The sequence below is a fragment of the Papio anubis genome, chromosome 1, assembly GCF_008728515.1.
Source record: "Papio anubis isolate 15944 chromosome 1, Panubis1.0, whole genome shotgun sequence".
In the NCBI taxonomy this organism is placed as follows: Eukaryota; Metazoa; Chordata; class Mammalia; order Primates; family Cercopithecidae; genus Papio; species Papio anubis.
In genome coordinates this window covers 130,330,124-130,346,845 of record NC_044976.1, presented here as the reverse complement: position 1 = coordinate 130,346,845, position 16,722 = coordinate 130,330,124, and the positions used below count along the sequence as shown (strand labels likewise).

General features: G+C 45.9%; 1 protein-coding gene and 1 long non-coding RNA gene across 6 annotated transcripts in view; one reads left to right on the top strand and one right to left on the bottom strand.

Moving 5' to 3' along the window:
- Nucleotides 1-38: 38 nt before the first annotated feature.
- The window catches only part of CFAP45 (cilia and flagella associated protein 45), a 28,559-nt gene continuing 11,875 nt past the window's right edge, over nt 39-16,722 (top strand). The window contains exons 1-8 of one of the 5 annotated variants that reach the window (XM_021925601.1): nt 39-140; nt 6,685-6,810; nt 9,373-9,515; nt 11,471-11,615; nt 11,952-12,122; nt 12,494-12,688; nt 13,273-13,451; nt 15,426-15,555. In XM_021925601.1, the coding sequence (XP_021781293.1) occupies nt 138-140; nt 6,685-6,810; nt 9,373-9,515; nt 11,471-11,615; nt 11,952-12,122; nt 12,494-12,688; nt 13,273-13,451; nt 15,426-15,555 (1,092 nt within the window). In that variant the 5' untranslated portion in view covers nt 39-137. Of the gene's footprint in view, nt 141-1,332; nt 1,464-1,670; nt 1,871-6,684; nt 6,811-9,372; nt 9,516-11,470; nt 11,616-11,951; nt 12,123-12,493; nt 12,689-13,272; nt 13,452-15,425; nt 15,556-16,722 lie in introns of those variants that run through there. The other 4 variants (XM_021925607.2, XM_021925609.1, XM_003892896.2 and 1 more) reach the window with 4 other exon arrangements.
- On the bottom strand, nt 7,246-8,102 carry LOC103877078. The gene is made up of 2 exons (XR_636640.4): nt 7,988-8,102; nt 7,246-7,633 (listed from the first exon to the last, which is right to left on the bottom strand). It is a non-coding gene; the product is annotated as an uncharacterized LOC103877078 (long non-coding RNA).

Below are 16,722 nucleotides of genomic sequence, written 5' to 3'. Positions count from 1 at the left end.
CCCACTGGAGGTGGGAGGGGCGGGGCTTGAGCCGAGGAACGCGGGCTAGTGGTTGCCACGGTAACGCGTCAACACCAAGGCCTTGGAGGCGCCCGGGCGGCGACAGAGGTCCGGAGTCAGGGCGTGTGGCTGAGGACATGGTGAGGGAGAACCTCAGATGGGGTCTCTTGTGTCCTGAATTGTGTGGGGGCTCTGAGTGGGGAAAGTGGGGGCCTAGGGGAGGGCAGAGTTGGGTCTAAGGGTCGGGAAGGCCCAGGAGTAAGGAGAACACCTCTAGAAGAAGCAAGGGAGATCATGAGGTGGGGTCAGAAGGGGAATTAGGGATAGCGTCGATAGTGATTGGAAATGTGGAGCGCGCTGAGCGGAGCAGTTGGAGAGAAAGGGATGTCCCAACCCTCTCCCCCATGCCATCAGACCGGAGCCTCAGTGGACCAAAGATTGTGGATGTGGTGTGGGATAAAACACTGGTGAGGAGGCCAGATAATGGGTAGTGGTACCTGTTTTGCCACTAACTAGCAAGGTGACTGTGGATAAGTCATCTAATGTGCCCGAGCCTCAGGTTTTTCTCCTGTTAGCAGGGCTTCCTGTCCCTCAGTAGATAGTCAATAAATATTTGGCAGTGAATGAATGAATGAATGAATGAATGAATAAATGGTGAGTGAGTGAGGAGTGTCTCAGGTTTGCAAGGCCCGGGAGAGAGACTGGGACAGGCCTGTCAGCCTGGGTTTCACTGGAATGGGGAGGACTGTCAGGGTCCTGAAGGTTGAGAAGGCCAGCAAGGCCTGGGAGGAACCATGAAGGGGATGCCTAGGCTTCAGTGTGTTGGTCCCAGAGGGGAGGAGAAGGGCAGAGGATAAGTGTTGGAGTCTTGGGTTATTGGAACTGACCTAGAATGTCTGGGGCACAACAGGTGGCAAAGGTTGAAACTTGGGTATACTTGTGGACAAACTTCAGGCCCAGAGGCTGCATTGCTTTTCTGGGGCTCAGTGGACTTCAGAAGAGTTTTGTTAATTATTAAATAAGCCTTCAACAAAGAGCAGTTCCTGACTTTCGAGGACTCCCTGCAGTGTTGTAATTGGGGTGGGGGGGATCCCTTTTCACTTATGTATTCTATTTGATTCAGTGTCCCATCTTCTCTCAGCACCTTACAAACCCAGTAGCGTATGTATGTATGTGAGCACCTACTGTCATGCCTGGTGTCTAAGGGCATATGGTAAATGTTAGTTCCCCTTTTGTCCTCTTTTAAAAATTTCGTATTTCCAAGCTCTCACAGGTCATAAGTTGCACCTGGGCAAGACTCGTGGACTTCAGAGCACCCAGATCGGGGATTCCCCATCCAGGAGCCACTCAGGGCAGGAGTTTGACTCACTGACTGAGCCCCTTTGAAATTCCTGGGACAGGACTGGGCATATGGACACTTTTGAGAAGCAGTGGGTCTAAGTTAGTGATCTCTGGTAGGCCAGGTATGTGTGTTTGTGTACATATGGTGCTACTCAATAGGTTTGGAGAATATTTAAAGGTGTGAGAAGAGACAGTAGGGGTAGTGAGGCTCACAATTAGGCAGACTTCCAGAACTCTTATAAAAATAATGATTAAAATCCTCCAGAAGGAGAGATGGGGACCTCAGTACTGACTAGGATGTTATCTTCTGGTGGCATCCTACAGATGGCCAACTTGGTCCCACTTGAAGAAAGAGGATAATTACGTGGATCACTCAGAGTAAAAGGCAAGGGGTCTGGTTCATGGGAATCTCCCTTACTTGATAACTAAAGTCTTCAGAAAGGGAAGTAGAACCAGGCCAAGAGTTTGAAGCCTGAATTTGCCAGCCTGCGGTGACTCTGTGCAAAAAAAGAACTAGATCTCAGAATGGGTAAGACATTTAGGAAAAGACATATCTTTCCTGAACATATCAACTCGTTCAGTTGATGGGTGTTGAAGTTACATCAGGGAAACTCCATACTGACCTATTCTAGCCCCATTCCAGCTTTGTCTTGCTGGATTTGAGTGAAACATTCTGGATCCTGGAATATATAATGCTATTTTTTTTTTAAGGGTTGTACTCTCTTGCTTTCAGAGTTGGGGCACCAGGCCCATTGCTATGCTTTGTTTTCAAATAAAAAATAGTTTTTTTTTTTCTGGTCATAAAAATAGCTGTCTACTCATTGTAGGAAATTATTCAATAAAGAAACATTTAAGATGGTAAAGCTTACCTGACATACTGTTAAACATTTTTTTGAACATGCTTTCAGTAATACATTCTGGGCACATACCTGCCATTCAAACATCTTTACAAGAATACTTCTACATTTGTTTTTCTTTTTGAGATGGAGTCGCTTAGGCTGGAGGGCAGTGGCGCGATCTTGGCTCACTGCAACCTCTGCCTCCCGGGTTCAAGCGATTCTCCTGCCTCAGCCTCCCAAGTAGCTGGGATTTCAGCCTCCCGAGTAGCTGGGATTACAGGCACGTGCCACTATGCCTGGCTAATTTTTGTATTTTTTTGTAGAGATGGGGGCTTCACTGTGTTGGACAGGCTGGTCTCGAACTCCTGACCTCAGGTGATCCACCCACCTTGGCCTCCCAAAGTACTGGGATTACAGGCATGAGCCACCATGCCTGGCCAAGAATACTTATATTTCTTTTTCTTTCTTTATTATTATTATTTTTTTGAGATAATGTCTTGCTCTGTCACCCAGGCTGGAGTGCAGTAGCTCAACCTTGGCTCACTGCAACCTCTGCCTCCCGGGATCAAGCTATCCTTCCGCCTCAGCCTCCCAAGTAGCTGGGACTATAGGTATACGCCACCACGCCTGGCTAATTTTCATACTTTTTATAGAGATGGGGTTTTGCCATGTTGCCCAGGCTGGTCTTGAACTCCTGAGTTCATTCGATCCACCCGCCTTGTCTTCCCCAAATGCTGAGATTATAGGTATGAGCCATGGCACCCAGCCTTATGTGTTTCTTACAGTCTGTTTTCTTTACAACTTAACATGTTATGGAGCTCATCCTGTATCAATGTCTGCAAATCAAAATCATTATTTGTTTGATCAGCAAATCTTTCTGCATCAGAGTCTCTCATAGAGCTCCTAGCTGTGGCTGAATTCTTGTGCTCCAGGAGTTGGAAGGCTTATGAAGAGAGGGGGAGTCAGCTGAGTCACCAAGACGAAAATATCAAAGCAGGGCTGGCATCTTTATCTGTCCCCAGTCCTCATTTTCCCCAGACCCCCTGCCTTCTCAGCTGCCTTCCCTTCAAGAGCTGTCTCCCCACAAGCAGGACTGGATATGCTTCTCCTTATGCACAGTTCAGCTTCTTGGCAATATTTATTTGGTCATGCAAAGAAGAAAACCAGCCCGTCACCTCCTAAAAGAACTTCTTCACTATTGCCTCTGGCCCAGAGGGATCCAACTTTACGTTTATGCTTGGTTCTCCATTTTTTTCTCGTATGTTTACACAGTGACCTCTGTAATCCTTGTTACCCTTGGCAAAACTGTTTATTCTAACCCTGGTGTAAGGCTGTGGCTTCAAAGTCAGCATTTTCCAAATGAGGTTTTCTCAACCACCCAACCCTAGAGTTCAGAGCTTCCCTCTGTCCTGCTCAGTGGCCACTTTTCTGTGGTCATCTGTTTTTCTTCCTCTGTTCTGGCTCAGGCAGTCCTTGCTGTGACTTCCTCTTGACATGGGTACCAAGGGCATAGGAAACAGGAGATGCAGCCTCAGCCCTGGAGGAACCTGCAGTCTGGCGGACACTTCAGCACAAGGGAAAACCTGTTGGAGTCCTTGAAAAGAGACAGGAAAACAAATGGAAAACAATAATACTTTCCATCTGTATTCCAAAGCCCTTTCACATACGTTATTATCCACAGTGGAGACCACATACGTGATCTGGAAAACATGGAATGGCGGAGTGACTTGGAGTCAGGCAGGCATATTCCAGAAAAGTATCCATCTCAATCTGGTCTGCAGTCCTGTCCTTGAGAGGTCATCTTTCTTCATCAAATGCACGTTGCTATATTGTTCCTAGTATGTGCCAGGCACTGCGCCTTTTCCCTTAATTACATGCAAAACTCATGATCCAAAGCCTTCCACCTTTTCCAGTTATTCCAAATGCTTAGCCTCAATCCCACCTACTGAAGTTTCTATTCATTTCCTCTTATTCTATTTTTGGTGGAAAGGGGAGCTGTAGCTCACCACCTACCATATAATAACCCTTTAGAGGCTGTCATTAGGCATCCTTGGGGCTGCTATTTTTACCTTTTAATAAATCCAAGCTTCTCTGCTCTACTGTATTGGGGCTGGCTGAGGCTGTAGAGGGAGACTCCCTGTGTAAGCCTTTTGCTGGCTGTGCCAGGCAGTGAGGGAAATGCACATATAGCAGTGTTCAATGTACAGCACAGAGACAGCTGGAAAATAATTGTCCCATTGAGTGTGAAAACCTGATACAGGTGTAACAGGCACTGGGATGTCTGGTTGGCAATGACAGATCAGAGAGAGCTTTCAGAACACTGTCCAGGGCTTAGTGACCTGGAATGCATGGTATATTTCCCTGTCTACCCTGTTCCCTTGACAGCTGCTGATTCCCAGTCTTGGGAATGTGTCTGGCCCATTCCTTCAAGGTAACCCAGTTTAGAGAGATGTGGGGCATATGGGCTCCTCCAAAGTGAGGTTTGAGTCAGCTTTATCATAAGCCTGGAGTCATCCAGTAGTCCTTGTAGATACTACCTTTTCAAGATAGACGTCTACTCTTGGGACTGAGCTGAAGCTGCCTGTCCTTTGGGAATGGAGGTTGTGTTGATCAGATTCTTAGTTACAAGCGACAGAACCAGAATTCCAATTTAAGTAAAAGAGAATGTGTTAAGAGGGTTTTGGAGAGCTCAAAAATAGGAACAAAGGAAGGTTCTGCAGCTGGAATCAAGACCACAATCAAAACGAATTGATCTGGCAAGGACCCTGATGCACTGTTGTATCCCCAAAACTTCCAACTCTGTACATAGGGTGCTGCTGCTGGCATCATTATCAGTGTTGTCCAGACACTGGGTCTGACTGCCAGTTCTGTTTGGGTCAGAAAGGTTTTCCTTGTTCTGCCTTTTGGTTCACTAGTTCCCTAGTCATTGTCAGTCCAGGGCCATCTCACTGGGTAAGCCTAGGTCCCTTGGGCAGGCTGAGAAGGTGAATATTTGATGTTTTCAGCTTCTGTAGTTGGAGATGAGCACTATCTCCCACAACTCATTAGATGGGGAATTTGCCAAAATAGGAAGTTAGTAGGGGGCTAAAAAATGACTAAGGCACACTAAAAGGGTCTTGGGAGAGAAACAGCCAAATAGTGGATATTATGAACTGGTTTGCTTGATTGTAGCTAGTAATCATTTATCATTACCACTGCCTCAAGTTTATTGGGCATCAGCCACATGCCAAGCAGTGGGTGAGGCGCTTTTCCATCCTTTATATCCTGTGCTCCCACCATAACCTTGTAAGATTGTGGAGATACGAAGGAGGTCAAACAGTGGTATCATTTGTGAGAAAGACTTGAAGCACAAGCTGAAAAGACTGGAGGCAAAGGGGACACTGTGCATGTCTGGAGAGGCAAGTCCAAATTGCCCCACGAGAGGTTGTTCTCTTGGGAAACTGGTACTAGTCTGATAATGAGAAACTGTTGCTTCTCTCCTCCTGCCATTCCTGCTTCTTTTATCTTTACTTCCATCCTATGTGGCCGACTTGGCCTTCAGCTTTGGGGACTATAGAATTGCTTTTTAAAAAACCGCAAAAAACAAAACAGTTTTGTTTTTAATTGACACATAATGATTGTACACATTTATGGGGTACAGTGTGATGTTTTGATACATGTATGTACATTGTATAATGATCAAATCAGGGTAATTAGCATATCCATTACCTAAAACACTTGTCATTTCTTTGCGGTGAGAACACTCAAAATTCTCTCTTCTAGATAGTTTGAAATATACCATATAAATAATATACATTATTGTACACATGTATATTAATATATATTATTGTATACATGTATATTAATATACATTTATATGTAGTAATGTATATTATATACATGTATATTAATATACATTTATATATAGTTATATATTATTATATACATGTATACTAATATACATTTATATATAGTAATATACATTATTAACTCTAGTCATTCTATTGTGCTATCAAATACTAGATCTTACCATCTCATTTAATCTTATAACATTTATATTTCTCAAAATCCTCTCCTCTAGATATTGTGTATCTCTTTTGAGATATACAGTACATTATTATCAACTATAGTGGCCTTTCTGTGCAATAGAGCACCAGAACTTATTCCTCCTATCTAACTGTAACTGTGCACTCATTGATCAACCTCTCCCCATGCCCCTCCCCTTCCTCTCTTCAGCCTCTGGTAACCACCATTCTACTCTCTACTTCTATGAGATCAACTGTTTTACAGAAATGCTCCTTTGTGCAGAGCTCTCTTTTTGCAGAGACCCCCCTGCTCTGTGGGGATGCCCTCCATCTGTTACTCTTTGTCCCCTACGGTTCAGAGTTTACACAGCCGCTTTCCCTAACTGTTTCTTTTTCACATGCCCACCCACTCCCCCAGCATGGGCTGGTGAATTGTTGACTGCTCAGGGCCTGGATGCCACTCAGTACTGATGACCCAAACTTTCTGCCTCTTCCTGCAGCCACTAAGCACAGCTGGCATCCTGAGCTCCTCGTCTGCCGCTTCCAACAGGTCAAGGAATAAGGCTCGCTATCGGACCAAAGCCGTGAGCTCTGAGGTGGATGAGAGCCTCTTTGGAGATATCAAGGTAATCTTCAACAAGTCCTTTCAAGTCAATGCCACCTGCAGGCAGAAGCCCAAAAATGTAGCTCAGGGCAAAGCTTCTGCTGAGTAACCTTGCTCTCATAGGTAGCTCTCAGACTGAAGACAAAGGGGAATTCTGAGACCTGAGTTGCAGAGCTTTGGGATCTAGTGGGGCCTATTTCAACAGGGACACCCGGCTTCTTCCACCCCAGAGTCTCTCATGTCTTCACAGTGTTTAAAATGTGTTGTAATGTCAAAAGGGAGGCTCAGCTGCAGAGAGTGCAATAGTTGCAGTTGAGCTCCATGATGGAACCGCTGGAGGGCTGATGGGCTAAGCTTGCAGACAAGAGCAACATCTTCCCCCTCCATCCAAGGATAATAGCATCAGAGTACAACACAAAACCATCCTCCTTTCCCAGTTGCTCAACTAAAACAATTATTTAGCTTTGGGAAATGAGCAGGTCTTTATTTGCAAGTGTTGTCTAGACCAAGAGGTTGACAACTCCTTTAGTCTGGATAAAGAGAGCTAGATAATAGAGCTTTGACTGATTTTGGTACACATGGAGTTTAGTAGGTGAGAAGGAAGAGAGGGAAGGAGAAAAAGAGAATGAGACATGGAGAGAAGGGCAGTGAGAGTTTAAGAGAAGGGGAAAAGGGAAAGAGAGACACCAATAGTGATCTGAATCCCTCTGCCAGTGGGGAAGGTGGGGAGAGGAGAGTTGGTGTTGCTCTTCAACATCTTCATTGTGAATTGAAGAGGACTCTCCAGAGGGATCAAGATAGGCTTCTTAATCCATTTAGAAGACTCTCACTCTGCAGCAGTTTTCCTGTTGGTAAGGGAAAGGATCAACAGATGCATTTATTTATTTATTTATTTTAAAGACAGGGTTTCACTCCTGTCACCCAGGCTGCAGTGCAATGGTACAATCTTGGCTCACTGCCACCTCCGCTTCCCAGGCTCAAGTGATTCTCCTGCCTCAGCCTCCCAAGTAGTTGGGACTACAGGTGCACACCACCATGCCTGGCTGATTTTTGTATTTTTTGTAAGGACAGGGTTTCATCGTGTTCCCCACACTGGTCTTGAACTCCTAAGCTCAAGCAATCTGCCTGCCTTGACCTCCCAAAGTGCTGGCATTACAGGTGTGAGTCACCCCACCTGGCCGAAATGCAATTTCACTTACAGACATTTGTGTTGTTGTTGCTGTTGTTGTGGGTACATGTGGAGTTTTCTAGTCAAAGCAAAGAGAGATTTGGAATTGGCTGAGTTCTCCAGGAGCAGTCACGCTGGCTGGCAAAAGGTGGTTATCAGAAAAATGCTTGTCCCTTGCCCAGTTTCTTTGGCCTCATTGGTGGGTAAGAGTTCAGGAAGTCTCTCAACAGGCAGTAGAGGGCAGAAGTGGCCTGTGGCATGACTGAGTTGTGCCCACGTGAAAGCAGAGATGGGCACCAGGTGGCAGTAGCACACAGGGGACAGTGAGTGCAAAGTGAGGTAGGACAAGTGGGGCCACCCCCTGCCTCTGGTCAGGATCACAGTGGCTGCATTAATGACACATCCTTTCCTGTGTTTAGACATTTTCTGAAACAGGTGATTTCATTTTCTTGTTATCTAACTCCTTCAGGTTGGAGAATTTTGAAAAACAAAAACAAAACAAAAAAAACACAGTCTGTGTTCTTGCTGAATTCTAACTCACTGACCTCAGCACCAACTCAATGAGCTGGTAGAGAACTACCCATAGATCTTAAGGGTAGGCCTCTGCAGGTCATTTAGCGATTTCTATCTCCCTCAGTATGGCTTTTTGCGGGGGTTAAAGTAATTTAATTGTAAGAAAGAATTTAACATGACCAAGGTCAAAGACTGTAAGAGTCTGTAACAAATTATATTGCTTCAAACCCACTGTGTGGTCCTAGAGAGATAATTATTTCTTCTTTCGTAAAGGAAAATCTTTCATGGAGAGAGGAAAACCTAGAGACCAGAAATTTGCTTTCATTCCTGATGACTTTAGACTAGGTATAGACACACACTAGTGACCGCCACTCTTTACTATCCCTACCGTTCTGCAAGGAATATCTGTGCAAGAACAAGAGACTTGTTCTCTGAAAAACTGGTCAGGACCCAGCACGGTGGCTCACGCCTGTAATCCCAGCACTTTGGGAGGCCCAGGTGGGCGGATCACCTGAGGTCAGGAGATTGAGACCAGCCTGGCCAACATGGAGAAACCCCATCTCTTCTAAAAACACAAAAATTAGCCAGGTGTGGTAGTGGTTGTCTGTAATCCCAGCTACTCGGGAGACTGAGGCAGGAGAATTGCTTGAACTCGGGAGGCAGTGGTTGTAGTGAGCCAAGATTGTGCCACTACACTCTAGCCTGAGTGACAGAGCAAGACTCCATCTCAAAAGAAAAAAAGAAAAGAAAAAAGAAAAGAAAAGAAAAGAAAAGCTGGTCAGTACAGAACACATCCAGCCATGCTCAGATATAGGGCATCACACTGCTCTATCCTTGAAGTTAGGACTGACCAGCAGGAAGTGGGGGTGACAAGCTTCTAAGCTATTCTTTCTGAACTCATAGTCCCCAGCCCAGGGCCAGAGTGACAGCCCCATTGTGCTGCTCCGAGATAAGCATACCCTTCAAAAAACTCTCACTGCTTTGGGCTTGGATCGAAAGCCAGAGACCATCCAGCTCATCACCCGGGACATGGTCCGAGAGCTCATGTGAGTACACAGTCCCCTGTCCTTCTTTGCCCAGTCCCTATCTTTTTGCTAAGGATCTTTGCAAGGAGATGGATAAACCCACCTGGTTTCATTCTGTCCGTCCAATCCCCACTTCTTTCCTATTCATTTTCCCCTTTTTGTTTGATAGTTCTTTCTTTCTTCTCCATCCTGGCCTCTCTTGTTTCTCCCATTGTATCTATTATTGCCACTGTCCTTTATTCTCAGCTTCATTCTCCTTCCTTACTTCTGGCTGGCTGTGTGAGCTAAGGGACTGGTAGAGGGGAGGTGCTTAGTGAGTCCTCTCTAAGTCCCCATTAGTGCCCTCCCTAAAGAGAAGTGATCCAGATGAGTCACTTCCTTTCGGCTGCATTAAGAATCTGAAGCAAAGAGAAACTGACCAGATGCCTCATTAGACCCCTGGCTTCCTCCCAGACTCTAAGGCCGTAAGAGGAAATTCAGAGGGGCTCCTTGGTTTCCTTTGGGATTAGCTCAGCCCCGCTTCCTGACTAGAGCTGCCCCCAGGCTTGAGCCCCTCCTGTGGGGCTTAGGCCTAGCTCAACCATGTGCCATGAGCCAACACTGCTCGGTGGTTTAGCTCTTGTGTTAGTGCTTCACCCTTTACAACCGTTCTCCCTGCCCTGGCTCCACCCACTAAAAACCCTAATTCCCAGAAAATGCTACCTGTGTCACAGCTGGGGAAGCACATCTGGGACACACCCCGGGAGCTGTGTTGGACTGTGGTCCCTTACTGACCGTGTCTGGTCAGCCCTGGCATCAAGTGGCCAGATGTGGCTAGAGCCCTGCAGCCACTCCTGGAGCTGGAGGAAGGGCTCCTTCTTGGAGCCATCTGATCCTGAAAACACGTCAGAGGACAAGTGGCTGGTTATTTTTCAGGGCTGCTGAAAGTAGTATGAACTGCTGTCTTAGATTCAGATCACTGCTGGTCACTCCAGATCCTAGGCTGTTTAGGGCCACACTGCTTCGTGAAACACAAGATCTTGGCTAAGCTGCAAATCCACTCACTCATTCTGTCCATCTCCTGGACCACCCTCCCCCAACACACACACACTAGTTTTATTAGATGAGGTTTCACTTCCTGTCTCAGACCATCTGTCTTATTGGCATGTACCTGCCTCACCCAGAAGCAGCTTTCTTCCCACCTCCCCAACTACTCCCTCCCCCATCTTTAATGTATGTCATTTGCTTGTAATCATTATAATTAGCGATTGGTTTGTTGAATGCGTTGGATAGCTAGAAAGGAGAGGTCTATAGACGTCTCTGGCTATTGTTGATCATAGATTTTAATTAATATTTAGGGTTCAAAGCTTCTCTCTAGGCTGGATAGGCAGGGAAGCTTAGGTTTCTAACTAGCATCTACATCAACCTTGTCTGGCGTCCTCTTGCCCTTTTTATGTCATCCTTGAGGAATAATCTGTTTTTAAAGTTTAATTCAACAGCTTTGTTTTGAATTCTCACTCTGTGGCAAGCGCTATGCCAGAGACTAGGCTACCAATGTGGTTAAGACAGAGTTTGTATCCTGAAGGAGCTCGTAAAGGAAACAGAGCCTGCATGATTGGCTGTGATACAGGCAGTAAGAACAGAGTGCAGTGGGGGCTCAGAGGAGGAGGTGATCTATTGGGTCTTGGTGGGTGGGGGGGCAGAGTGGGCACATGTGGACATGATGGGGGGTGGGTCTCAGCTGCACAGAGAAGGTAACATATGAGTTGGACCTTATAGAAAAAGGACTTAAAATGTCTCTTTTTAGCCTGCAGTGCTACCTGACTCCCACCTTGGAACCTCTACTCCCCATGGACCCATGGCACACTTGCCGTCTCTTCTGCCACTGGAGAAGTCCACTGGCATGATGGGGAGAGGGGAAGAGAGCAGAGAAGCCTAAAGTGTGGTGCCGAGAACTTTCCCTCTCACCTCCCTAAATCTGTTCATTCTTGTGTCAGTGTTCCCACAGAGGATCCCTCCGGGGAATCCCTAATCATCAGCCCTGAGGAGTTTCAGCGAGTCAAATGGGCATCCCATGCCCTGACCAGAGAAGAACTTGAGGCCAGGGACCAGGCCTTCAAGAAGGAGAAGGAAGCCATCATGGTAGTTAACCTCCCGAAGCCTTTGCCTCTGCAGATGGGTGGCAGAATCAAAATGTACTGAGGAACTCTCATTAGGGGTCCCTGAAATGAGGCACAAATTACGTACTTAAGAAATATTGCAGAAAGGAGACCAAAGAGCAACACCTGAGATGAGAGGTGGGAGCAACTGGGGCCAAGGGGAGGGCTGAGAATGAAGCCAGGCTGTGGAACTTCTTGGTTCTGATGTCATCACTGGCCAAGGCAAAATTGTACTGGGTCACCTGTGATAGCCAGGCTAGCACCCAGGGCACAGAGCGCATGAAATAATCCCGCACTGAGCCAGACTGGTCTCCCTTAGGATGCAGTGATGACACGAAAGAAGATCATGAAACAGAAGGAGATGGTGTGGAACAACAACAAGAAGCTCAGTGACCTGGAGGAGGTAGCCAAGGAACGGGCCCAGAACCTCCTGCAGAGAGCCAACAAGCTGCAGATGGAGCAGGAGGAGGAGCTCAAGGACATGAGCAAGGTGGGCTCTTCATCTCTCCCTTCCCTCTGAGTGCTCACTGCCATCCTGCCTCCCTCCTCTTATTCCCACACTGGACAAGGTCAGGGACTGGTGGGGGTGTGGGCAGGGGAGGGGCAGCAGGAGAGCTGCACCTGCTGTGGTAGTTGCAGTGATCACAGTGAGGACTGGCTCTGCCACCTGCTTGCTGTGTGATCTTGGGCAAGTCACTTGCCCTCCCTGAGCCTCACTTTCTTCATTTGTAACTTGAGGGTGGTAAAACTGCTTTGTGGAATCATTGGCAGGATGAAATAAGCTAATAGATGGGAGAGGCTTTGTGGGCTGTGGATTGGTAAATTAAATGTGAAGTGTTACTTTTATTTTCATCCTGTTAGTTCAGTTCTGGCCACGTATGGTGGTCGAGGCAATTGGATGCTTTTGGAGTACCTAAAGCTCTTCCTTTGGCTGAAAGCATAAAGACCAGAGGCTCATTTGAATTCTGTTGTAACTCATTTGCACGTGGTTCATTTCCTTACCAAATGAAAAGTGCTGATTCCCCAATCCCTGCACCTCTGATTTCTGTCTCTCAGGTAAATCTTCTCTACATTTGCCTCCTTTAATTTTCTAGTTTTACTTTTGGGTTCTTATGGATGGGCCCATGGCTTTTCATCCCTTTTGTGTCATGTTGGGCTCTTCCAGCTTAAAAATCTTGTGGCCTGGCCTCTGCAAGAGTGTCTTAGCTCCCCTGAGGAGAACAAGGGGTCCAACCTGGAGTTCATGGGTCTCTAAGTGGAACAATGGACCTCTGAAGTTTTATAGAAATTTTGTGTGTATATCTGTAAGTGAATTTGATGGAGGAGAGGGCCTACTGCTTTCATCATATTTCCAAAGGGTGACCCATTACCACCAAAACCCTACGATGTAGCTCCCTGAAAGATGCTATTCCAGGCCCCTCCTTGCACAGACCATGGCACCTAGCGGGAGGCCGGTAAATCTTTGAGCTCAACTGTATTCAGGGGAAAGGTAAATATAAGAACATTCTTATTTCCCCGGACTTGTGAGCAGTCATGCACACCTCCGGCATGCTCAGCAGTATAGCATTGTGTTCCCATTTCTTCCCCTTAAACTTACACATCCCTAGGCCTAGTGCCACAGTTTAATCCCCACTCTCCAGATTATCCTCAATGCTAAGTGCCATGCCATTCGGGATGCCCAAATCCTGGAGAAGCAGCAGATCCAAAAAGAACTGGACACAGAGGAGAAGCGGTTGGATCAGATGATGGAAGTGGAGCGGCAGAAATCCATTCAAAGGCAGGAGGAACTGGACAGGAAGAGGAGGGAGGAACGAATTAGGTAAAGACATGGTTTTGGCATCTCCCTCTCTAAGCTATTTCCATGTATCTTTAGGTCCATGTAGCCTAGCAAAGAGGGAAAAAATGCAAAATGGTCATTATTGTCATCTACTTATCTTAAAACTTCACTAAGTGATACACAGAATCACAGAACCTTTTTTTTTTTTTTTTTTTTTTTTGAGATGGAGTCTCAGTCTGTCACCCAGGCTGGAGTGTAGTGGCATAATCTTGGCTCACTGTAATCTCCACCTCCTGGGTTCAAGCGATTCTTCTACTTCAGCCTCCCAAGTAGCTGGGATTACAGGCACGCACAACAACACCCGGCTAATTTTTGTATTTAGTAGAGATGGGGTTTCACCATGTTACCCAGGCTGATCTCAAACTTCTGACCTCAAGTGATCAGCCGGCCTCAGCCTCCCAAAGTGTTGGCATTACAGGCGTGAGCCTGGCCGGAATCACAGAACTTTTAAAAGCTTATTTCCCAAATCTTGGGAGACACTTCACAGTCTCGCTGCAATCTCGTTTCTTACCCCTACCTGCCATCTACTTTCTGCTTTTTCCCAGGCCCCCAACATGCCAGGCCATGTCACAAGTTCTTAATTTTTTGTTGTTTTCTCTTTTTTTGAATACCCTCCTCTCCTTTTCCTCCTGCAAAATGCTCTCTCCTTCCCTTTATACATAGCTTTGCTGTCACCTCCCTCATGTCACCAGGCAGGCTTAGTGGCTCCCTTCTCTCTGCCCATCACGCTGTGTTTATACTCCAGCACCCTACTCTTGTGCTCTTGTGCTGTGGCTCTCTGACCCTCCTAGATGCTACGCTCATTGGGGACAGGTCCTATCGTATCAATTTCTGTAGCTTCTGAGCCTAGTAGAGTGTTTGGCCTGTAATAGGTGCTTAATTCATGTTAGGATGAATCAATTCAGTCTCCCCTTCATTTTGTGCTGAAAAGGACAAGTCCCAGAGGAAATAAATTATAGAATAATAGTGTCCTAGATTTAGAACGCCAACCATTCAATACATGAATTACCTCTATAAATAATCCTTGTACCACACTGAATGGCAGTTTTATCTCCCCAGCTGTATCCTATTCTCTGGAACCATTCATCTCTGTACCTGGTATACTATACCTGGTACATTCACCTCTGTACTTCTGGTAGGTACCTGGTGTACTATAGTAGGTTCCCAGTAAAAGGTTATTTAGTGGCTAAGTGGCTGTCCATCTTCTGCATAAACAGCTCCAGTAAAGGAAAAATCTGTCTCATTAGGCAACAGTAATGATTTGAGCTGGTCCTTATATTGAGGCCAAACTTGTTTTCATGTAACCCTTTTACTCTTTACTCCGGTTTACTTCATCTGGAGTCATGAAGCCATTTGAGCACTCCATCTGAATGTGGCTCTCATACTCTTTTCCCTCGATCCTTATCCTAATCTGTGTCTTCTCCCATTCTTCCAGCCTTTACTCATGTGTCATGGGGTCTATGCTTCCAAGTTTGTTGACACCCCATTAACACATAGGGAATCACTGGCAACACTGCTTATAGACCCTGGGTTTTTTTTGTTGTTGTTGTTTTTTGTTTTTTGTTTGTTTGTTTGTTTGGCTTTTTACTATTCAGCTAGCTTCCTATGATTACTCTGGGAAGATTTGGGAGGTGGTAGGATTTCAGAAACTCTTTATATACTGGAAGGTAGAAAGTGTTTTATCAAGTGGGGTGCCCCTCTTGGGCAAACAAAGAAGGAGAATCTCAGGAAAAGTGAGCCCTGGAACCAGGAGCTCAGGAGAAAGGAGGCTAACCCTTGAGGTCCTTCCTGGGTGAAGGACTTTGGTCTGGGCTCATGAAGCATATCGATGTTTAAGGGGCACTTGTCAATTGTTTCTGTGACACCACCCACCTTGAGGGTTGTTTAGATGGAGGTTGGACTCTGAGAGACGTGGACCCTGGGTTTCTAAGACACTGTGGCACTGTTCTCTCCAAGAGGAAGGCGGCAAATTGTGGAACAGATGGAAAAGAACCAGGAGGAGCGATCACTGCTTGCTGAGCAGCGGGAGCAGGAGAAGGAGCAGATGCTGGAGTATATGGAACAGCTCCAAGAGGAAGATCTAAAGGTAACAGGCCAGACAGACAATGCCACGTTTCACCACCAGCAGCACCAAAACCCTTCAAGACTCTGGGGTTTCAGGGTGTTGAATGATTTTCTGCCAGGCACATGCCCATTTCACAACATCATCACCATCAACTTTTTATTGCCATGTTAAATATTTATTTCACCATGGTGTCATGCTGGGGGATGAGCAGTGATTTGGATAGATATTGTCCCTTCCTTCCAGGGACTTGGGGTCCAAGGCTGACAAATCATTGTGAATAGACACATAAAGGAAATATATGGCTGCATGCCTTGCACAAGTAAACAGGGATGTTTTATGGTCTTCCCTCAATCACCTAGGGATATTATATACTTTGTAGATGAACAGTAGCAATACCTGAGTTCCAGTCTCCCTGCTGTTACTTCACTCAAAGTACATAGCATCCCATTGTCATTAATTGTGCGGTGAAGCCAAACCTTTTCTTCCTGTTAGTCCAAATAAAATTAGTAGGCATATTTATTGCAAAAGAAATGATGACATACCTGCCCAAACTAAGAAGACTTAAAATGTCCTCTTCTATGTGCCTTTTCTGGGATGTAACAATGTATAAAACCCTCTAGCACAGTGAGGGACATGGCAGGCACTTGGATAATTTTTTTTTCCTCAATTTTTTATTTTGAAAATTTTGTACACACAGACAGAAAAGTTGAAAAAATTGTATCACACCCATAAACTCTTCACCTAGATTTAATGATTGTTAATCATTTACCTTAGTTGCTTGTTTCTTTCTAGGTGTGTGGGGGTGTGTGTGTGTGTGTGTATATATATATATATATATATATATTTATATTTATTTATTTTTTGAGACGGAGTCTTGCTCTGTCGCCCAGGCTGGAGTGCAGTGGCCGGATCTCCGCTCACTGCAAGCTCCGCCTCCCGGGTTTACGCCATTCTCCTACCTCAGCCTCCCCAGTAGCTGGGACTACAGGCGCCCGCCAACTCGCCCGGCTAGTTTTTTTGCATTTTTTAGTAGAGACGGGGTTTCACTGTGTTAGCCAGGATGGTCTCGATCTCCTGACCTTGTGATCTGCCCGTCTCGGCCTCCCAAAGTACTGGGATTACAGGCTTGAGCCACCGCGCCCGGCCTATGTGTATTTTTTTATTGTTAAACTATTTGAAAGTAAGTTG